The sequence below is a fragment of the Pteropus vampyrus genome, unplaced genomic scaffold, assembly GCF_000151845.1.
Source record: "Pteropus vampyrus isolate Shadow unplaced genomic scaffold, Pvam_2.0 Scaffold301, whole genome shotgun sequence".
NCBI lineage: Eukaryota > Metazoa > Chordata > Mammalia > Chiroptera > Pteropodidae > Pteropus > Pteropus vampyrus.
In genome coordinates, this window is record NW_011889082.1 from 1,871,740 (window position 1) to 1,889,722 (window position 17,983).

Sequence of the window (17,983 nt, forward strand, 5' to 3'; positions counted from 1 at the left end):
TTTTCTTTGTTGGCTCTGAATTATTTTCTCTTCTACATTCCATTTCTGCTGTCATTTCTAATCGCTCTTCTGCACCACCATATCCTAAAACATTTTGTAGGGCCCATGATTACATCCTAATGTTTGTTCATACTAATGACCTTCCACTTCCAAATTTTAATACAGGGTTAAGAGAGGGATGAATAGATTTAGTAGCTTTTGAACATTAATGAAGGTGTCTTTGCACATTTGCATTAAAATGTTAATGCATGTTAAACACAAAATCTGCAGTATAGTTTTTCTTTTATGACAGAATAGAACAGATATTAAATACTCTAGGTGAGAGACTATTTAGAAAGAGAGTGGTTGCTATCCCTTATCTTCAACTATGAAAGTCAAGAATTTTCTCATAACTAGAAAAATCCACTGGGGTTCCTGCTCCTCAGGTCTCCATTCTGATTATAATTAAACAATGTTAAAAAAGGGTTTACTTTTGTGACTGGACTTATTATTAGTGTTCCTATTTTTATTTTATTCTCTGGGGGTGGGGGAAGATGGGGGACATACACATTTAGTAAGAGCTATTTATTAGCCACCATTCAAAAAGAAATTGAACTTAAAAAAATATCAAAAAATCTCTGGTGAGCCTTTTATTACTATCTTGTCTTGAGCCCTTTTTTTAATGACATCTATTATCAGATTGAAATGGCGATTGAGACGCTGCAAAAGTCTGACGGTCTGTCCACTCACAGAAGCTCTCTTCTCAACAGCCATGTAAGTTGCCTCTTCACGTAAACTAATCTCTTGCTTGTTCTGCATGTGTTGCTTGCTTCTAAATGCTTGTTTTATTTATTTACTTATTTATTTTGCTTCTTAACCTTCCTTTCTCAGCCCCTTATGACCTCTGTATCACTTAATGGCTATTTTGTACCCTGGAATATCTAAAAAATAGAGCCCCAGTATACTGCTTTACTAGGTTTTTGTACTGTTTGGGTACAAATTTAACATTTCGAAGTTAATAACAAGCTGCTATTTATTTGAAAAAAGTAATTAATGGGACTTTTAAACATTAAAATTTTCTAGTTTGATATTTATTTGCTATGAAGCAAATGCTTATAATCTGCATCTCTATGTTTGTTTGAGACAGAGAAATGATTGGGCCTACTCGTATGTCCAGTAATATTCTTTAAGGGGAAAAAAGATTATTAATGCCAAAGTCAATGGTAAACTGTTTGAAAATGACTTATTTATTAATTAGACTACATTAAATGGACAGCTACCTAGGACCTAAGACCTAAGGAAAATGAAAGTGGGCCAGAAGAAGCAAGGCTATAGATAAGCCATAAATTGCTAATAATTGAGATAAAACAGGAATACCGTTACTATTTCTTGAAGCTTTTAACTGTTACCAGATGCAGCATCACCATAATACTGTTAAGTGTAAGAAGAGTGATGACAGTTTTTAGAAGCATAAACATTTTCATCAAATGTTCAAATTTTGGGAAACCAGTGAATATGGTGATTGAGTTATTTTATTACCATGGTTTCTGAATATATAGAAAAAAGTAAATCAACCTATGAATTAAATTTGTTTTAGGTAGATCTTTTGTTAATATCAGCAACAATATAGTAATAATTAATTTTCCTTCCCAACTGACAGAGTATATATTCTTAAATTTAGAGATAAATTATGATTTTTAAAATTTTCCCCATATATTTATTGTGACTGACAAGTCCAAAATTGGATTACCCAAATGAAATAAAATATTATTTTTTCAACAAACCTAAAAACTTTGGTTCATAGAAAATGTTTTTACTATGCTTTTTAGAGATTCGAATTTTTAAACATTTAAATTTGATATTTCAACATAACACTAAATACTATTTTTGTGCACATTTGTTTTTAGACGAAGTATTTTGTCTTTTTTTTTCCCCAAGGGGGAAGTATCAGGGCAAATAAAAACAGTTTAACCACCTTGGAGAATGCTTGCAATTTTGATTATAGATATAAATTTAAAAATAACATATATTGGCCTTTCTTTTTCAAACGCTTCAAGAAATATGATTTTTCCTTTTTCTGAAAATTTATAAAAAATGTGTCACTCTTTTATATGTTTCATATGTATATCTCTGTTGTGTTAGCATGAGTTTGTAGTTGTGTGTAAGGGTGATTTACTAAATATTATTAGAGTATATGTTTTGGGGAGCGGGTGGGTAATGACTAACTGATGTTTTTGTTTTGAAAATGGCAAGTGAAACCATTGTTCACTTTTAACCAAAATATTCAGGAACTTTTAAAAAATCTGGAACTTTCCAGTAGCTTTTTTTGAAGTTTCAGACATCTAAGAAGTTGTGCTTTGGTGTTCAGTTAGCATTTTATTTTCATTTGAAGTATAAAGTTTAGTAAAATATGTGATATGTTTAATTTTAACTTGAATTGCCTATCTTAATTAGTATTTTCATGAACAAGAATTTTTTGTATATTTTTATTTGTTAATTTGAAATTTTTCAAATATATTGGAGTTTTTTGAAATTATTCTCTTATAGAATTCATGAAGTAATATTTAGTGTTAATCAATGTGTGAATTAAGATGCATAAACAACAGATAACTGTTTGTTACTCATGCCTTCATATTTTTTATGATGTAGGGATGACAAATCTTCCATACTGTTTACCAGAGGCATTTCAGTGTATAGGAAGAGTGGGCGTAAATGTTACTAATATAGTGATAATCTTTCTCTAAATGTCCTGATTCATTTTTATTACACCTCTAAGATACAGTTAAATTTTTTAAAAAACATTTATAGTCAAGTCTTTAGAAATGCAAATGATTCTACAGATAGTGTGTAGAGTGGAGAAAGGATCAGTGTTTCTGCTAATCAGTAAGGTTTAGTTTCTTCCTGAGCACATAAGATGCTGTTGTCTTTCTGTTCTTGGAAAATTAGTGATTCTTCTAATTCTTGTTAGATTTATCTAGACAACTGAAATAAACTACTGCATGTATTCTAATTGAAAACCACCTATAAAGGGTATTTTAAATTCTGTTAACTTAATTGATGATTTTCAGTTGTGTGAAAAAATTTCAATAGAGAGGTTTTTTAAATGAAATACTGTTAATATTTTAAATGTCAGTAGACTAGCAGTTGCCTTTATACTTCACCGAATAGGACAAAATATAGAATTATTTGAGGTTTATGGGATTCTTTGAAGTAGACACAAATTCAACTTTATGATAATAGTATTCTGATTTATCAGTTTCTACAAAAGGTCAGTTTCATTAGGCAAAAAATTAGGAGAAATTGTTAATAATTTGTATCTCATATTTACTAGTTTCTAAAGAAGGGTCTTAATCATGATTTTTGAGCTCCGGGTCTGTTGTCATTCTATTTTGGACTATGGACTAGAACAGATTTCCTATTTTCTCTTTTTACATTTGATTATTCACAGTAATTCAGAAAACTCTTACTAGAGTCAAATCACAGAAATAATCTCTTAGTAGAATCCATCTTGATTGCTTTGTTTTTCATCTTTTCTGCACACTAAACTATGGAGTATATTGCTTTTTCAGCATATTCTTGCTGTTATCTATCCCTCAGGGGGTAATATTCATAGTGTCCCAGTATGACTGAGTACAGTTACACTGAATGCTTTGTTTTATTCTCTTAACAATATTAACATAATGGCAATTATTTCAGTAGTATCATCTGAATAGGCAAATAGAAAATATTTATTGATGAGTGAAAGTTCTAAGAATATAAGGATTTATATGTTTTGTCCACCAATGCATCCTTGGTGCCTAGAACAGTACCTGGTACATAGTAGATGCTCACTAAATATTTGCTAAATGAATGAATGTGAGAAACAAGTAATAGAAGGGAACAGGCCTATCTTACTTTCCATATTCTAAGTACTTTTACTAACCAAGTGTGCATTTATTTGGGGACTTAAACATACATTGTTTGGGGACTTATACATACATTGTTATCCAGTACACTTCAGTAAGTGTATGTGTGAATATTGCTAGAGAGTGGTCTTCTTCCTGCATAACATTTGAGTGAAAGAATATATGGCCACTTTATAATTTCCCCCTGTGCAAACTTCAGTTTAAAAGTAGATAACTTATTTTTCCTCTAAACAATCTAATTCTTTAAAAAATTATAGCCAAATGTTATATCATTCATCTCCATGTTTTTAGAATGGTAGTCTTGATTTAACTTAACATAATCCAGTCTATTGTATAATAATTTTTATTTAAATGCTTTTATTTCTATATTTTTATATGTGAAGATGCTGCAGGTAAATGATGCATAGTCTGCCTAAATCAAATTAGAATATTGTAATTTTCTTCATTGAAGACTTAAGTTTATTTTATACTCCTACCCCTTCTCTGTTGTAATTAATATAAATTGGCATTTAATAGTTATATCATATCCAATTTGTGATATTTTAGATTGTAAATTTGAATGCAGAAATGTTCTTAAGTTAATTGTTCCCAATTTTCACATAAAGTTCTTCAGCTTATGCATTTTTTAAAAAAATTCCATTTAAAGTATGTAAAAAGCTTTAGGCAAAAGAAAATAACTTAACAAAAAAGCTTTAGGGTATTTATTTTATACACTTTTCACAATCTAGCAAATAATCGTTTAATGATTTTTGTTGGTTTTAGCTACTGGAATATGTATGGCTCAAATCAAAACCTTATTTGATACTTACTTTCCCTTAACTTTGCTGTATTGTAAATATAAGTTATGACAGAAATGAGGCTTGTCAAAATGCATAATATCATCAGTGAACTGAAATTAAAATGAATCCTAATGGATAATAATCCATCTGAGAAAAAATGCCAAATGTTACATTTAGATGTTAATTGGGGAATGCAATATGTATTTTTTTTTTTTTATTTGTCAATCAGTATTTCCCTTTGGGAAAAATAGGACCTATTCATCTTCCTTAATCTACCCTGATTAATATAGATTAAATGCAAAGGTTGAAAGATGCAATTATCTTGGTTTCCACCCTTACAGGAATCTCTTAGTTCATTAGTAGAATAATCAGCTTTTAAAGATAAAGGTTAAAAGTTGCTATGGTATTTTATGGGCTTTTAAAATCACAAGTGTAAACGAATATTTTATAAAACATTTTATAAAAGAATAAAAGAAATAGTAATAGTTTAATTCTAAATTACTTAATGTTAAGGGTATTGAATTCTAGTGTCGAAATACATTTTATTAAAGACAAAAACCAAGGAAAAAAAATATCTTATAACAGGCATTAACCTAACTTCCCTTGGGCAGTGCATGGAGTGTATGCCTTTAGGTTATACTTAACTTCCAAGTTTCTCTTACAATAAAATTAATCTTTTCTTATACTATGTTTTAGACCCAAATGTCTGATTTACAATTTCATCACAGTGTCAAAACTTGAAGTTTAAATACTGGCATGTAGAATGCTGATTATAATCTTCAGCTAAATCTCAAAATCTTATCTGGTAGGTCCTAAATCAATTTCCAGTTATGAAGTGAGCTTATAGGAGCACTCTCCCCTGATGGTACAGTTGTTGGCAGCCTTCCTCCCTGGAACATTCACGGCCACAGCAGAGCCACCTCCATCCTTCAGGGCTTTTACCTCTGCTTGACCTCTTTCTGCTCTTCCAAACTGATCTCCAGCCTTCCGCAAGGAATAAAACGTCCTCTTCCTACAAACAAGGGCAAAGAACAAAATGTAGCTTTGCTGCTGTCAAAGTTATAGTCGCCAGAATACCCACTCTTGTGCAATTTTTCAACCAACTAATGATTATTATATATATACACACACACATACATTATATACACATATATGTAAATATATATGTATACTTGTACACATGCGCACGCATATCACAAATAATCTCATTTTTAAAAACTGGTTTAGAAATGAAGAATCTTTAAGAATGTAAAACCGTTAGAATATAAAACCATATAGTAAGAACAATCAGTTTGCAAAACAGTTCAGGTATTTGACTTTCAGAGGACTACACCGTTTCAGACGGCTACATCGCCAATTCAATAAAAGCTATATTTTCTCTAAATTAGTCACTTGGGACTTGACTAATATCATTTAGGCTTCTGAATATTTTAAGCCAACTTCTGCTGTAACTATCTTACTCCTTCTGTGAAAAATTTTCTTAATTAAGAATGGTCTGATTAACTTTTATTTATGTAAACATACATTTGGACTCAAATATTTTATATTGAACCTTAATATTTGCACTAGTTTTCACTTTTCTAAAAGGCAATTCATGAAAAAACCCTTCAAATATTTTATTATTGGATTTGCTTTTTCAAATTATTTTATAAAATTTTTTGTCTACAAGATAATTTTCTTGTTAATGAGAAATTAGTAAACTCATTTTTAGATATTTGTCTTATAAGTAATTAAATATTAAAAGAAGATTAGTAAATAGGACAGTTTACAGAAATTTTCTATTTGTATCTAAACAAATTATTTTCATTTGCTTTATATCTTATTAAAAGTATTTTACATCAGCTCTATTTTTATTATTTATATACTTTTGGTTATAGAGTTCATGTTATAAGATTATTTTTTGTGATTAGAAAAGTAAGAAATATTTGATTTATTTATTTATGTATTTATTTAATAAATCATACTATTTTGGCTTTGACAATATGCAATACTTTATCGGGATACATATACATACATACAAATATATCTTTGAAATTTTTAACTTACACATAGTGTGTGTTCCATGCTTGTGGATATGGGTACTTCATTGGTTCAGTTTTAAAATATTACTGTTTTTCAAAAAATATTTACAGTTTTTAAATGTTTATCATTCTGAAATTTTTTTCTTAGTATTTCTTTAATATTCCTTAATCTCAAGGAATTGAATTCCTCAAAGAATATTTTTATATTCTTTATTTCTACATTCTTAATATATTAAGCACACCAATTGAAGGCTCTATCTAGTATATGTACGTAAACAAGAGCCAGCCCTTTTGTGCAGTATGGTTTACTAGAAATACCCTAACACTGTTCAAGTGAGGAAACAATGCTTTCAAAAAACCCAGTCATCTTACCGAGGCACATGGATGAAATATGTGAGGCAGGTTTGATTGCCACATTTTATGTGATCTCCATCAGTTGCATTTATAATCGTCTTAAAATTTAAAAAGAAAGTCTAAAGAGACATTCTAACCCACTATTATAAGCAGAATACTAATCTGAGTCTTAAAAACTTGATTTCCCAATGAGTTTACCTCCTCTCCTTTACAGTAAGTTAATACGTTATTCTCTGTCATCTTAGAATACTCAGAAATCATATTTGAGTGCCTCTGGAAACTTGTTTACTCCAAAGTTAAAGATGATTCATATCCAAAGAATTCTTTTGACCCGTAATTTATTTTGTCATTATGAAAATGAATGTTTATTTTGTGTAATCTTTTAAAAATTTTATAGGAGAGGGTCGTATGTGTTACAAAGGCAATAGGCATGCTTAAATGTACATATTCTATTCATACGTGGTTCATAGAGAACTTCCATTCTTCCTTGCCAGAACATGATTTTATTTTTAAAAATATTCTGCTCTGTCTTATAAGCTTGGTGGCCCTGTTTTCTAAGCCAACATCCGTATGGGTTTAATGTAAGAATATATGAAATTATAATGGTTCTGGAAAATTCATTTGTCATGGCTAAAGTCAATAATTCTGAAAATATTTTTAATGAATTATTTAAGGGTCTGAAAGTTTAGGTTCTGAGTTTGATGACAAATTTTAAAATATGAAAGCAAAATAGAGAAATGTTTTAATTTATTTGAGTGTCCATATTATCATTTTTGGGATATAATTGTAAATTCCTAGAAGACAGAGATGAGCTCACGTTCATTTTTTAGCACTAGGTGCCCAGCACATCTCCTGGCTCATAGTTGATGCTTAATAAAGGAATTTTTTAGCTTTCATAACTTATATTTAACTTGAATTGCGTGTAAAATATCAACTCTTTATCATACCTCTTATATATGGCATAGAAATTTTGTCGAGGCAAGTAATGTGAAGCATTCGCTGCTTTTGTAGATATAACAGCTGGTGTGTGAGTAATAAGGAAACGTGTGTTGGAAACCAGACTCAAGCACTGGGATAATACAAGATCTTAAGAAAGTCATTTAAATCTTTTTAAATTCTCCTTTTGTAAATAAGTAAATGGACAAGTTAATAATTTAATTTTGCTAATATTAAAACTCAATATATGCATAAGTTAGATTTTCTAAAAATTTCATCCTCATTCTGTACTTTAAAGATTTTTTTAAAAAAATACACACAAGACAACGTAAAACTCTAAAATGTGAACTGTAGACTGAGAAGATATTGCTTTACCAACTATAATTGTAGTTTGTCTTCCAAAATTATGAAAAAACATAACTTTGAGAGAGAAAAATTCAAATGATTATAATAAATGATTTCTTTTCATTACATATACATTTTTTTTTTAACCAATGTCTAGTGAGTTTCTTCTCTTTAGGGAAGAAATGACTGACATTTTTTCCTTCCTGCTTGCAGAATTTATCCCAGTAGTTAATACCATTTTTGTATTATCTTGTGTAAGTTAATTAGATAAGTAAATTAGAATTCTATAAAAGTTAATAGAACCTTAATATAAAAACTCATACAAGGAAGCCTGCTGTTCATGTGTTATAACAAGCCAACACTAAAGACATATTATGTGTCATGCCGCCAGGTTTGGTAACATGTTTTGTTCTGTAACAATTGTAAATTATTTTTATGACCAGTTAATGGGATTATTTGAATTCTCTGAAGAGGTATTTGTCTCCAAAATAGCAATCCATACAGAAAAAATTAATTTGTCTCTACATGTGTTTGAATGTTTGTAGGAATGGAGATGGCGTGAGGTCAGAAGTGATATATAGCTATGCTTCTGAGAGTTTTCAAAGTCAGATTACACTATTACAAGGCTTGATGAAGATCTAAGTAACTCTGTATATTGTAATTACAGGTGTTGTATTTCATCTTGTAGATATTCTGGTAAATTATATGGTTTCTTTGTGTTTACTCTGTCCTATTTATACTAGCTCCAGTGGCTGTTGGACAATTATGAGACAGCAGAAGGAGTGAGCCTTCCCAGAAGCACTCTATACAACCACTACCTACGACACTGTCAGGAACACAAACTGGACCCAGTCAATGCTGCTTCTTTTGGAAAACTAATAAGGTCAATTTTTATGGGGCTACGAACCAGGAGATTGGGAACTAGGTTAGTACTGAAAATAAGATCATAAATCAATCTCTTTCAAATTAAACCAGTTCAGTATATCGTTTGAGCAAAAGTACTTGATTACAGATAACATATAAAGAAGAAATACAGAATTGGCTGTTTATAAAACCCCTAAGGAAAAGGAAAGGTCATATTCAATGAATAGACTGACTACCAAACTAGAATGATGCTTTGTCCTAAACTTCAAATGAACCAAGCTTTCAGAGCTGATTCTCGAATCACATAGGAATGAACAGACCAACCTATTAATGCAGAATTTACATATGATACTTCAAAAATTAACATATATCACTATCTTCTCTTTTTAAAGATAACCATACTAAAGATGATAAGTAACATAATGAATAGAAAACTACATATCTTGACTCTTCCAAAATTAAATTGACATATCTTTATAAATAACTCTTCTATCTGAATGGTATAAGAGAGAAATTAAAACTGAGTGTTTGCATTTCATTTCTGGAAACCAATTAAAAATCATTTGGTGAACTTGAAAAATATAGGTGTTCAAGGTCCTCAATAATTACATGGTGTTACGTAACTCGTTGGTAGCCTTTTTAAACTCTCATATGATTCATATGGTTTCTCATATGGTTTCATATGATTATGAAACCATACATGTATGGAAGTAAAAATATTTCATTGCATGGAAGCCAATAAAGTGAAGAACACTATTAGTATCTATGTTTCCTTCCTTTGGAAAGAGATATGCATGTTTTTAATAATCAAATATAATGAAAATAATACCTAGAACTGTGGAACTTAATTTTTACTTTTCTATAATTTTTACAAATTAGCATAATATGTAGCTGGACAGAAAGATATGGATTTTTTTTATTTCCTAAATTTTATAGAAATCTGTATTAAAAAGTGTAAACATAAAGTTATACACTATATAACATTAGATGGTATGCCTTTAATTAGTTACAAGTCACAGCTTCACAGTGTTCTAGTAACAGGTTTTTAATATTCTTAATAAATAAACAGAGCCTGAGTAATTGACCTCATTATAAATTTATGCTAAAAAGATGAGTGAGTGTGTCTGTTTTATGAGACTTGCAAGGTCTGTATGTATTGAAAGTGTGAATTATTCCTTTCTGTTGCATTTCAAGTGATTGTATGGCTTTCAGATTCCTAGAGGTTTAGCTCTCTCATAAAAGTGTTTTCTTCTACCTGTACTAGATTTCAGCCCCTTGAAAAAAAAGCTTTTTGTTTCTTTTTTGTATTTTTCCCCCCAGTTTCGTAATAACTACAAAACTCATTATTGGAGGCCTAATCTGCTGTCTCCTAGCTGATGACTCAATAGTTATGCATACCGTGCCAATATTTTGAAACTCTGGGCTTTATTCAACATTCTAATAGCTGTATTGTTGTGCTTCTTTTGTTACTGAAAAGGATTTCAATGGGTCCTATTTTGAGGCTCCATTCAAATAGTGAAACACATTTTTAAAATAGAAAGTGACAAAATTGGGGTTCTTTGGGTTTGTGAATGAGAGGAATCCATACTCTGTAAGTACATATTGCAGTATTGCAGCATTTACTTTCTGGTATTTTTCCTCCTCGTACCCACCCCAGTATGAAACAATGATGTCTCTCGTTTCTATTAAAATTGTATGTGGTGTTTGTAATTAGTGGTGAAAAGCAAAGCCTAGATGAAGAAGAAAAAAAGAAATCTTATGGGCAATGTTTAAACAAAAGCTATGTTATGAAGATAACAGAACTCTAATATAGAAAAACTGACAGTGGTAGGGGTCGATGAGCCTTTCTACCACGGAAACTGTATGAGCACTCACCTTCTACCTCTAAACCAGGGAACAGAAAGAAAATCAGTATAAATTATGAGACAATTTAACTAAGATATTTATTTCTTAAGCAAACTGTAAGCTGAACTGTTATTTATCCATCGGCGAATTCTTTCAAACCAGAACCAGACCTTTTCTCAAGTTTTGGAACCAAGTAAAAGGTACATAAAATCACCATGTTTCTAAACAAAGTTAAATCAAAAGGTACATTTTGTAGATCCCATTTCCAAATTCAGTTTAAGCAAAGACCGTGGGACATGCTGATCTCCACCATCTCCTATGGAATAGAAAGAACTACCTCCCAGCAATACAACAAAAATGCTGATTTGTAAGAAACTGAAAAGAGACTAGACACATCATCTGTTTTGTGGTCTCACAAGAACAACGTTTTACTCTGTAGCTTTGTCACTGGCAGTTTTCTGGCGTCTTCTGCTTCCCACCTCTACCACTACTCCTTATCATTCTCTACTTTGTACAAGAGAACACTGCTGATTGGGTTTGTGGTATTTTTTTGGTTTTGTTTTTTGCTCCATTCTGCAGTAAATTTTGGAGACAAGATGTAATCTCTTCAAGTGGAAAGCCTTTTTTTAGAGGCATTTGGTTTTTATACTGGTTTATTTTGCTGAAACTAAGTAGGTAGTCAGATACCCTACATTTAAAAAAAAAGCAATATTATTTATATAACAAGATTTTAATGTTTTTAGAAATATATAGGGTTTATTTAATATATGTTCTCTAATCTTGGAAGTAAAATTCTGTTCTACTTTATATAAAATATTTAATCCACACCTTGCATTTCTTTTTGTAAATGAAAGAAAAAATTGAAAAGAGCACTGATATCTTGCTATATACAGGCTTGTGAAAACTATTTTCTCTGCAAAAATTTACATACTTAAAGTGTTATTTTTGCAAGAATTTCAAATTTTATTCAGAGCAAAACTTTGTCATTTCTAATAACAAACTTGGTCTTTCTCATGAACATGATGAAATTGTGACTTTTTATTCCAGGTAGAAATTTGCCATTTTCACAGAGAAATTTCCCTATGTCTGTTGTAACACATCCTATTCAGCCTGTAAACTAATACGAATTCATAAGAACAGAGACCAAAAATATGTATTTCAAAATGAGTAGAGTAAATAAATGCATGCTTCTTTCTAGGTTTTAAAATATTAAATATAACAGACTTCACCACTAAGTCTTGTGTCAATGAAGTTATCTTCATCATCCCTGCAGTAATAGAACTTGAAAAATATAAAACTTATTTAAGATAGCAGAACTAAGATTTTTTTTTCTGTTGGTTCTATATAACCTTTTTGTAATAAATTCTTATTTAGTGTGCAACCCTTTTATCCTGTTAATGAATTTTTGTTGGCCAGAAATTTTTTTCCTACCATTGCTCCTTCCAAATTAAATTAAAAATATAAATTTGAAAATAAAATGTAACTTAAATGGAATAAATTGACTATTTCACTAATATTTAAGGCAAAGTTTATAAGAATAGATTTTTCTTAGGGCCTTGAGCTGATTGATTCAGAATCTTAGTTTGATTCTTCAAATGTAGACATCATAAAAATATGTAAGTATCCAGCATACAGAATCATAAATATATAACATTAATAATTGCTTTTATATATTTTTTCCAAATGTGAAGTTAAATGGACATCCTATATGATTAATACTGATTTGACTGATTTTTTTGTGTTTCTAATGTTTGTTGTTATTTTATGAAGAGGAAACTCCAAGTACCATTACTATGGGATTCGTGTCAAACCAGATTCCCCTCTTAATCGTCTGCAAGAAGATATGCAGTATATGGCTATGAGGCAACAACCCATGCAACAGAAACAAAGGTAGACTCTGGATTTATCATTGACATGTCAAAACTATATATTTCTTTAGATGTTCGGTCCTTTTTTTTTCTGAACAAATAGAATAGATACCTAATTGTGCAATAATGTCACTATTGCTGGCATGCTTTCACTACATACTGTTGTTCTTAAATATGATTTAGAATTTCATGGATCCTATCTATTTTCCAAATCTTTTAAAATTACTTATCAGTCAGCCTGTTTGGCCCCTTTTAAAGTTAAATGTGACATCCCAAATTATTCAGACAGGAAAACTAAACACAAAACGTAAGAGCATACCCAAGCAAATACCAACTGGTGAAATGTTTCAGGAGGTAGGAGTGTCTTACTTGCTATTCTGCACATCCCTCAAGTCATTCTTTTTGACATTGTATAAAATTCCTGCAAAACGTTTAGGACTTCTTACATTTTCTTTGAATCTAACTTTCATAGATGTAGAATTATAGATATTAGAGCTGTAAGAGATTTCAAGCATTCATGAATGGATGAATGGATGGATGGATGGATGGACGGATGAACAGAATCATAGATCTTAGCATTTTAAAATATCTCAGTGTAGTCTAGCTGTACAGCCTTGTGACTATCAAAGCATTAACAGCCCTGTTTTTTTTAGTCATGTCCCAGAGAGGTTAAATGATTTGCACAAGCCCGTAGTGTGGTTACATAGCCAAGGGCCTTCTGTCTCATGTGACTTATATCATAGTTTAGAGTAAATAAAATGAAGGCGCTCTCTCTATTTACCAATATAGCTCAGCCATGGCAGTAGTTATAATTTTTCTTTTCAACGGAGCATGCAGAATTAGTAAGGAAGCCTTCACATAGGTAATCAGGTAATCTGCATCAGTCTGCCTAATTCATTGTTCTGGGATATTTAGTCACCTTGGCCACATCTCCACATCTATACTAACTTAGTCAGAAATATTAGCCGCAAGTCATTGCTGGAGAAAAGGACTACTTACTCAGTAGTCCTTTGTCTATTTAGTCAGCAAGCACTGACTGAGTCTCTGCTATGTACTAGGCCCTGTGTTCATGGATGAGACATAGTCCCTACTTTTTGAGGAGTTAAGAAATTAGAAAGGGAGGCACATGGGATTTTTTTTTTTTTTTTTTTTTTTAAGTAATGCAATGTGAGAAGTGCTAAAATAATGCATCAACCAAGGACCTATTGAAATAACAGGGATTTTCTTCAAATTCCTGGAAGAGAGGATTGGGAAGTTTTATAGAGAAAGTACTATTTGAGCAGGGACTTAGAGAGATCAGAAAGAGAAGACCATTCAGGCAGAGGGAATAATGTAAACACAAGCATGGAGGGGTAAAGTTCACGATGTCTTTGGTAAATGCTCTATGATTTGGTGAGGTTGGTATTGCAGGAGGAGAATTGAGAAGATTGAGTAGCTTAGTGGGAGATGAGATTTAAAAAGTAGATTGGATCTCAGATTAAGGGATTTGGTTGTATATGAAGCTAATAACTTTGTTCTTTGTGTAAAGCATAGCTCTGAAGCCATGAAGGCTTTGAAGCAAAACAGTGAGACTTTCAGATTTTTTCTAGAGAGATGACTATTTGATTTTGTGCAAAACATTGTTAATGGAAAGAGAAAAGAAGTAAAGACACTTGTTAAGTGGTTTTAACACAGTCATAATTTTTAGTGCAAATGACCCAGACTGAAGAGTCAGGTCAAGATTGGATATTATATAAAGGTATCTCATGGGTTTTACGTTTTTAATGCACAGATTCTCAATCTTATTTTTTAAATTGCTGATTCCTATTTTTTGAGATATAGTCCATGAAATTTATTAAGAAGGGCTCTGAAAAAATAATAAAATGAATTATAGAACAGTTTCTTTTGTGATTAGAGATAGAGATTGTGTGAGTTGTAATAAACTGTTATTATCTTGGGTTATGGTTATTTTTTCACCTGTTAGTGGCAACACTTAACAGCTTTTACTTTATGGTGTGGTCTCTACACTCATGCATAGTAGCACTACACAGTGGAGATGATGGTGAGATCAAAGGAAAAAAGTTTGATTCAAAAATGACACATGCTCAAACTTAAAGATGAACAAAAACTTGGTGAATGACACTTAAGACAGCTGTAGCCTACTTCTTCCTGTGATATAACTGTAATGAAGCCTAGCAAGTTTTCATGGAATGGAAGCCTTCAGGAGACATTCTTTGTTTTAAAAGTCTGGGTTAGGTAAGCAAGACCTAGGACTTATAAAGACCTCCTTGTGAAAAAATTCCAGAGCTTTCAAGGTTAACAGGCCATGAAAACCTGCAATCTCAGTTTAGTAGTAATTGCTTTTAGAGTTAGATGTAATATGAATATATTTAAGAAGTGATATAAAATTCTCAGTAATATTAACAAATCGTGCCAACTTTAGTTTATGTATGCTTTTTCATGGAATAAGAATGTTAGAGAACCAAAGAAGTATTGACATTTGATTCGTTAGAGTCTTTTTTAATTACAGAAGTTTTAGATTATAGACAGTTGCTCTTGGAATGGTGTCTTGCTGACTGATTTCAGTGTTCCTGTTATCAACTTCAAGGACCCCTCATTGGGCTTAGCAACACAGAGGGAGGTTCCTGTTGTCACTGAAGGATTCTATCAACTGGCAACATCGATAGGCCTCAAGTGAAGCCAGTCACCCAGTGTGCAGAAACACTTTGGATAGGAGAGGAAGACTTTCTCTCCCTAAGTCTGGATGTAAGGAATAAGAAGTGTATTTGTTAAAAACAGTGGAAAAAGAACTATAATTTGTTTTATGGCTTATAAAATTCTAAAACTCAAATGATTCTATTGAACATATTAAAATTCACATAAGAAGAGACTGTCATTCTCCTGTTAAAATACAAGTGACATGTGAGAGGTTTGAAATATTTTATAGCAGGCACTGGTATGTAATATTTTAGAATATTCTAATTGTTTAAATGCCTCTAGGTTTATTGTATGCATCTATATATGCACATCTTCTGTAATATAAATTTACATGTTTCACATGTTCTTATAGTAAGAAAATTCAAGCACATACAGTGATTATCTTATCAAATAAAAGAAGTTTTAGAGCTCAATTTGTACATCTTTCTGATAAGTTTGGAATCATAGTAGTTGTATAATGATTCTTTGTTTTATATAGCTTTATAATTTTTAGGGCCGCTTTATATATGGTATCTTATTTGAAGATATGATAGGGTAGTAGAGGAAATTTCCACTTATCTACAAATCAGATTTCCAGCGACACCACCATATGGGACATAGCCATGAGTCTGGAAATAAATGGAAACAGCTTTTGATTGAAAAACAGATGTCACAGAGCCTGTAGTTTAGCTTAATTAAAAAGATGAAGCCATCCTCAAGCCATTTACCTAAAATAAAGGAGCAGATTAGAGCCCACTTGATTCACAGGAAATCATGAGATAGAACAGCTGGCAAGAGGAAATATAAGTAGACAAGGGTCTTCTATTTGCTTTTGGGTTATTCAACAAAGCAGTCTGTACACATTCAGTGGAGGGACAAATAGATCTAGGCACTCTAGCAGGCCCTTTGAATATCCCTTTAGTGACTAGAATCTAGTCTAACACAGTTTAGCAGCTGTTTGGCATATTGATGACATTATAGGTAATCAAGAGGAGGTTAAGTATCCTGGTTAAGGAAGCAGGAGAATGTATGATAGTTTTTTGTTGTTTTTTTTTTAATATCTTCTGTTGAAAATATTTCAAATGAAAATAACATCTGCACTTAAATGAGATAATCTTCAGTTTTCAAGGAAATTCACTCATGAACTAATTCGTTTAACATAATTTAGACAATAAATAAATTAGGTTATTATAGAGCAAAACAGATCAGTAATTTTTAGCTCTATAAACTAAGTAAAATATTTGCAATTTATTTTTAATATTTAAAAGAAACACATAGAGAGTGTTGGTACATATATTTTAGTTATTCTTCCAAATCTTGGTAGCAAAAGTAGTGGATTAGAGCCAAGTGCTTTTGACAGTGTTCTTGGTTGTGATTGATCCCAGAACCATTCTCAAAATAGTTAAACTGCAGTTATCATTCCTTCAATAAATATTTAACCAACAGTTGCATACAGAATATGTCCATCACATCTAAAAGAGCTGTCACAGAATTACAGAATGTTAGAGGTGGAAAGAAGAAATCATCTACTCCAGCTCATCCCCTTGATGAGAAAACTAAAGTCTGTAAAGGGTAGATAACTTACCCATGATTATATAGCCATCAGGATTAGAATCCAGTCCTCTTGTCTTTATTCTTATAAGAATTCCACCCTTAAAGAGGTAAGATAACCCAAGCAGAGACATACACATGTAATAAATGTTTTATGTATGAAATAAAGGGAAGATCATATTTTAGTATGTCCTAAAAAAGTGAGGAAATGTGTCGCTTCCTGACTCTTTGAATGGTCTCTTCATAGGAATTGGATTCTGTGAAAAAGGAACCTTTGTGGCACTGAAAGGAGGGAAATAGAGGTCAGTTGGAAGGATGGTATAGCAAGGCTTCTTTTGCTTCGGCTGTAGATAGATGTGAAAGCATGCATGGTCCTAAGGAGTGAGGAAGGACAAGAACCTTTGTCATTAGAAGACCTTTCTTAATGTAGGTTTCATAGACAAGTGAAAAGAAGCCTGTATTTAAAATTGAGAAATGTGGATTTGAGTATAGGCTGCTTTCGTACTTATGCAGAGTGGATGACTGAACTGCACTGAATCTTGGTTCTTCATCTGCAGAATGGAAATTAATAATAGTCTACTTCACATTGTTTTGAAGTTCAAGTGGAAAAAATACATAAAGGTTTTTTTTGTAATTGGAAGCAATCAAGTATTTGATAGATAATGATTATTATTATGATGATGATTATACTATGTGCACTAGAGAAAAAATATTTCTTTAAGAATAAAGGCTCTTTTGGAGAAGAATGAAGCCTGGCAGTGGGGCACGTTTGTTTTCCATTTCTTTATATCTCTAGGCCAGTGTTTTTCAACTTTGATTGATATTAATAGTTTACCATTCCATTCCTAGACCATGAATTC

General features: G+C 31.4%; 1 protein-coding gene across 7 annotated transcripts in view; it reads left to right on the top strand.

The window, feature by feature from the left end:
* The window catches only part of RFX3 (regulatory factor X3), a 254,136-nt gene that overhangs the window by 180,753 nt on the left and 55,400 nt on the right, over window positions 1–17,983 (top strand). For 6 of the 7 annotated variants that reach the window (XM_023521263.1, XM_011376666.2, XM_023521264.1 and 3 more), the window contains 3 exons: window positions 679–753; window positions 9,063–9,244; window positions 12,799–12,918. In XM_023521263.1, coding sequence (XP_023377031.1) covers window positions 679–753; window positions 9,063–9,244; window positions 12,799–12,918 — 377 coding nt within the window. The remainder of the gene's footprint in view (window positions 1–678; window positions 754–9,062; window positions 9,245–12,798; window positions 12,919–17,983) is intronic. The other variant, XM_023521268.1, reaches the window with a different exon arrangement.